Consider the following 6,388-nt stretch of genomic DNA (forward strand, 5'->3'; position numbering starts at 1 on the left):
TACTAATAACAACATATAATAAATATATATAGAGAAAATATATATATTTAGAGAGAGAGACAGAAATTCATAGAGCTATGCAGACTGGCCTTTATTTTACCTAAAATATTATAAAAAGATGCAAGTGTATCAAAATCTAAAATGAAAAGTTTCAATATTAAGGAATGTAAAATGAATGTTGGGCTTCTCATTTAAACAATACAGGCTTATGCAATCCAGGAAGAAAATAAAGAAACATCTGTCAAAGCCACATCATAGACAAGGGAAAGCTCAGGAAAGCTCAGCATTTATCATTTGCTGAAGAGGCAACTGCAGAAAGCGGCCTTTCCTGTCAAACCAACCTTTGGAAATTTCCAACCTGCCCTTCAACTTTTCCAATAAGCAGGTCAACAACTGCCCTCTCTACACTGGTCTGGCCAGTGGAAAATGGCATCTTAAAGTCAAGGTCAGGGGAATCACTATGCCATGGGGCTGTGTTTAATTACAGTCTGCATGCTGACAGCCAATATGGATTCCAGGCTAGCCAGAGCATACTTTAACCCCTGCAGCACTCACTTTGGAAAAAGTCACTATGCTCCTCATTCACGCTGTAAATTGATGAAATGGAGGCACAATATATGCACTGCGGATATAGATATATGAATCTGGTTTATAATTGATTTAATGTTCTAGAATAAATTCTAGATAGCAAGTTAACAAGTCCCGAACAGGGATCTGGCCTTTTGCATCCACAGAAAAATGTACACATTTCTAGAAACATTTGACAGATAAGGATTCCAAGAGTGTAAACATGTACATTTGTGACCATAATAAAGAGAAACATGCATGGAATTTACCTGCTGCATTTTCCTGTTTTGGACAAATTCCTCTGGACGACGTTGACAAACAATCTTCATCCTCCGGCGTGACCTGGATACCAACTTCCACAGGATTGGCTGATTTCTTGAGTTCACTTGGTGTGGGAGAGGGTGGCTTATCCCCAGGCTTCTCTAAGCAAAGGCTGCCATTGCATTGTTTCCGTTTGTGCTCAATAAAATTAAGAATGTCCCCCAATGGGAAGTTCATCTGACACTGGCCACAAGTAAGGAGATCATGGTCCCCTTCTCCAGCGCCCAATGTGCTGAGGTCTGGTTCTTCGTCTGTGAGAATGGCTTCCACAGGGTCAGCTGCAGATTAGAAAACAAAGGGAACAACATCAGCTCTCTTTGGAAGAAAATGAAAAACAAATCTGTAGCAAAGCTTCGTTTACACCCCACTTATCACTCATATGCTGTCAAAGAAATAATGTAATAAAGGGATCAACGCATGTAGGAGAGAAATCAGCACATACTGCCATTGTTATGGTGAGCATGCATTTATTGCTAGGAAAGATATTTTGATAATAAATGAATGTATAACTAGTTATGCTCCCCCCCACACCTGCACCTAGATATAGGCTGATGCATAGCCATGAGACATATAATAGTAGTTGCAAATATACATAGCAAAGCGGAAAAAAGGAATTCTAGTTTGACACATCAATTTAATTGCTTTGGAAAATAAACTATTTGAGAAGTATCTTTTGACTGTGGGAAACGGGAGGATTGTCTCAGGTACAGTTCGACTGTATCCACGGCTTCTCTATCAAACCAATATAACATTTCATTACACTGTATCTGATTAAAGCCAATTCTGTAAAATAATATGTTCTCCCCTGCTTTTTCTATAGCATGTGAAAGTTCTCTGTTCATTGGTAAGGCCTTCAATGGATATCTGTATAATACACTACAAATTGTAATATCAGCGCCCTGATTATTTGAGAATTCTTTCAAATTATTCCAGCAAACCTACAACTCATATGAACAAGAGCAGCAGTATCCATTGTTTGGATGATCAAAATAGTGGCACATCAGAAAAGAAGCGAAAAACAAAAAAAATTCAAAAATGATCCGGGTGCCCAACAGAAAGATCAAACAGTTAATCAGCGTGACCTTCTTTAGCAGACTGCCAATTTCACACTGTAATGAACTTAAAGCCACAGAGAATCAAAAAATAGATTTTAATTTGGTTTCAGAATATTGGAAGAGTTCTTGGTGAAGTGCAAAAAAACCTGCTGAACTCAGGTTAAATTTATTTCAACCCCACATACAGGGATTATTGAAAGGATGAGGTCTGAAGCATAGTCCCAGCTGAGCAGAGTCAAATAATAGAAAAACAGCACCTTCTTCCACCCGAGTTCCAACTAGGATAAAGTCTGACATCAGAATTCAAAGCCTTTAGGACCGTTCTTTATATTATTAAAGCTGCAACTGACCACAAAATGATCATTTAAGACCCAGTGCTGCTTTTTAAAGGGAAACTTCCAGTGCAGTATAACCAAACTACATTTTCTAAAGGAGGAACAATAAGGTGTTTTAATTTGACAGGGAAATGAGATGATGATAATATGGGAGCAGTTATTATAGAATATATATTTCTATATATGCATCTAAATGAAAATGGCTAATAGAAATCTACAGGGGGGAAAAAAAGCCTTAAGTCTTGGGAGTGGAGTAACTGGGCTGATTTACAATCAAAACCAGTAATGAAGTGCTTATTTGCTGATTACCCCTCTGCACTTCACCTAATTCATTTTATACTTCTTGAAAATAACCAGATGATCAGGTATAAAATCCATAACCTTAACATTTCCGACAGTCTTGACGTAAATGATTCCCAATTAGCCGGGAAATACATCTTGATAAATAAGTATACGCAGCCGCCTTTGTTTCATATGCTGGGCCTTCTGATGTATTGAGATAACCGAAGAAAACGATTTCATTATTCAGTCCTGTCGTTATTATTAAAATCAGATGCAGCACTGGCTGAGAAAAACAAACAGCTCAGCCCATTCCATAGACACGTATGTACAGGACATGTATATATGATCTGCCGTTTATTTTACATGACATTCTCATTGTCTGAACTGGTTTTTGTACCCTCTTCTCCTTTTAGATTGTAAGCTCTTTTGAGCAGGGTCCTCTTTATCTCCTGGATCAGCGAATATTTCTATGTATTGCTTGTATAAACCCTTCTATTGTACAGCATCACATTCTATGTAGGCACTATATAAATACATGTTATTTATAATGATAATAATACTCATTTTTAGGGGCATACAGAGAACTTCGCAGGGGGAGGCATTGATACAATTTACCCTAAATAGAATTTTCTGCACAATGTGTCAGCTTTAAAATGATTTATACAATTTTTTCTTAAAGAGAAAGCCTCATTCATTCATACCCTGCAAGCGTAACGTCACAGTGATAATGTTATCTGGTGTCTGCACTGGTCTGGGCTTTAATAGAAATAATAAAGATCTCGCCCTTGGTAGTTGTGCTTTTCAAATGAACTTTGCAAATAATAAAAGCACAAGGAGAGCTTGAACAGAGGACTCTATCCCTCCCTCTTCCTCTCTCTGTCCAAACACGTGGATAAAAGGCAAACATGTCACACAGTCAACAAGGAACCTCTCTGTTTTAGGAAAAACCTGTTTCCCTCCCCTCCCCCTCTTACACAAGCCTCCTTGCTTCCTTCATGCGGGTTAATGGAGAACAGAACGACGAAAACTTTAAAAAAAAAAATGGACGACAAATAAAAAGTCCCAGCTTAACCTCGAAATTAAAGGGGTGCTCCTCCAAAAAAATGTTTTTGTAAATGAAATACGTGAATGAAGTTACAATGGTTTAAAATTTTTCTGTAAATGTAACTGCTACATTATTTGTCTGTTTGCCTTTCTGTTTTCTGACTCTTGAAACAATGTAGCAGAAGCCAGTTTTCCTCCAGGTCTGTTAAGCAGTTCCTTTCTGCTACATTGTTTCAAGAGTCAGAACCAGAAGTGCAGAGAATGTAAACAGACAGATGTTTAACAGCAGATCCCATTTCCAGATAACCTTTACCTTTTTAATGAATGTATATAGGAATGTTGCATTTAATTTCAGTCTTTGGATGGGGGGAAGAGAAAGGATTATTATACAACTCTTTCCATGTAGTACTTGCATTTATTAATGGTATTTATAATGAAGGGAGTAATGTAATGTTTAGCTCCCTGGGAAAACAGCTCTTGTATCATTGTGCCATTTATAAGGGGACTGATAAAAACAGTCAATCCTCATCAATCAAATAGAAAACTCAAACTGTTTTAACCTTAGAACTGGGTTGCTCCGCGCAAATAAATACATGAATAATAAGAGTGAGATGAGGGAAAAGACAAAGAAATGAAGAGGAGGAAATCTATTCTACCCATTCACCCCCACCAGGAAGAAGAATATGAAAATGAAGGAATAGCCATTGAAGGAGTTAAAGGTTCAAGCTGGTAGGTTTCCTAATGTTCCTCTGCTCCCTAGCGGTCACATCTGGGATCTCTAACAAAGTCTTAAGTGAAACCTCATGTTGTGATCAATTCCCTGGAGCTCCCTCGGCCAAGGATGGGGGTGGGCTCAGATAGAAAAAAGGCATTATTGCTAACAACAAGCATGACAAAATAATAATCCAACCTCAAATAAAAACACTGACCATGTAACAAAGACGAGGAACGATAACTTAAAATATGAAATGCAATTCCCACAGGACTGGGTTGTGCTATGGGGTTGTGTATGAAATCCTGCACTGTGCATGTGATACAATGCTAAACCCTTCATTTACACAAAGAGTTAACAGACAAAACAAAGTAGAATCTCAACAAAAACATTGGACAGGTAAAAAGACTTTCACCTATAGTCTGGTCGGTACCTGAAGGGGTCAAATAGGTTTATGGAGTGAGGGAAATGCACCATGGGGAATCCATGATTAGTGACAACACGAAAAAAATGTAAATAAGCAGATGTTTAATCCACAATCCATGAATGACAATGTGGATATATAGATGACATGAATCAGTCTGGAACCTTTTCACATCTGATCGAGATCATTCTGCCCTTCATGTTCACACGTTGTTATTTTTTTACACGAAACGGCGAATAAGTGCTCCGCACCCCAACTTGCTTCGAGAACCCTCTCCAACCTTTTTGTGAGTCACAAAGTGACAGACACGTTGAATTGTTTCACGACTGAGCTGCCTCTTCAGAGCTTTTTGTGTGTGTGTGTGTGAGAGTGACAGTGTGTGACAGTGTGAGAGAGTGTTTGTGAGAGTGTGAGAGTGACAGTGTGTGTGTGTTTCTTTTTTTCCTGGAGATGATGTTGCTTTTCCTGTGCTCAGTTGTTGGCAGGAGGCAGTGCACACGCGGTGCTTGTAAACATTCAGACACGAGATTTTTCCCAATCAAAATCCACTTCCACTTTTTTTTGAAAATCTTCCAAATAATAGTAAGAGAGAGAGAGAGAGAGAGAGAGAGAGAGTGCAAGTGAAAGAGAGCGAGAGGGGGGGAGGAAGGGATTTCCTCTGCCGGTGGTGATCGAGGGAAAAAAAAAAAGTTTTGAAAGAAGAATGTGTTTTTTTTTGGAAGGAAAAGCAGCAGTGGGCACAGAGGAGATTCCCAGTAGCAGCAGGACAGACACTGTGGAATGGCTCATGTCTGCAGCAGCCGTCTCTAAACCTTACAGCTTGGGGTGACAGCTTTCAAGTTGAATTAATAGAAGATTTGCAGAAGAAACAAACGATACTTCCCTGTTCATTTCCATGCGATCTCTTCTGCGCTGTGTCCACTCTCACCCCCTCTCTCTCTCTGCACAATTCCAGTATTTATCCCCCTTCTTTTCTACAAAAACTATTTTGCTTTCTACTTCTGAAGACATGAAAAGGCTCCAGTGAAATTCAGGAGGATTCCTTGGCTTCCTTGTGAATGGAGTGCCGTAGTGCAGCTGTGAGTGCAGGTAAGAGCCAGAGATACTTACGTGAGTATTCCCGTTTGCTCAAGTGCTGAGGCTTGCCTTGCTTGCGGCGAGACATGTTGGTCGGTGGGAGGCTCGTGAGAGCTCGGTTCACATCGGGAGAGCAGGGTCACACACAAGGAGACTCCAGACAAAATATCTTCATCAAATGCCTTTGACATCCAAAATAAATGAGAAATAATACAAAGATGCTGCGGGGAAGATGAATGGTGGGACCAGCCGTCATGACATATTTTTTTTTTTAGAGGGGGGTAAAAAAAAAAGGAGAGAGAGTGAGAGAGAGAGAGAGAAGGAGAGAAATGAAAAAAATGGCAAAAGCCCCCTGAGCTGCAAGTTCAAGTGCGGACGTGACGTCCCTGTAAAGTTGAACGTCAAGAGGTGGATGGACAGAGACATAGAAAACATGGGCAGGGCCAGGGGGAGAGAAGGGGCGGAGGCAAAGCAACACCAATGGCCACTCACAAGGGGCTGGACAGGGAAATGAGACCCGGGCAAAACCAATGGGCAGTGAGGGGAGGGGTGGGAATGAGAGGGGCACAAG

General features: G+C 40.0%; 1 protein-coding gene across 4 annotated transcripts in view; it reads right to left on the minus strand.

The window, feature by feature from the left end:
• Positions 1-6,381, minus strand: part of LOC108717615 (B-cell lymphoma/leukemia 11A) — a 91,159-nt gene extending 84,778 nt beyond the window's left edge. For 3 of the 4 annotated variants that reach the window (XM_041564165.1, XM_018264823.2, XM_018264822.2), the window contains exons 1-2: positions 5,851-6,381; positions 837-1,166 (exon numbers count right to left, since the gene is read on the minus strand). In XM_041564165.1, coding sequence (XP_041420099.1) covers positions 837-1,166; positions 5,851-5,905 — 385 coding nt within the window. In that variant the 5' untranslated portion in view covers positions 5,906-6,381. Of the gene's footprint in view, positions 1-836; positions 1,167-4,749; positions 5,831-5,850 lie in introns of those variants that run through there. The other variant, XM_041564164.1, reaches the window with a different exon arrangement.
• Positions 6,382-6,388: the final 7 nt, after the last annotated feature.

Source organism: Xenopus laevis, chromosome 5S (assembly GCF_017654675.1).
Source record: "Xenopus laevis strain J_2021 chromosome 5S, Xenopus_laevis_v10.1, whole genome shotgun sequence".
NCBI classification, from domain to species: Eukaryota; Metazoa; Chordata; class Amphibia; order Anura; family Pipidae; genus Xenopus; species Xenopus laevis.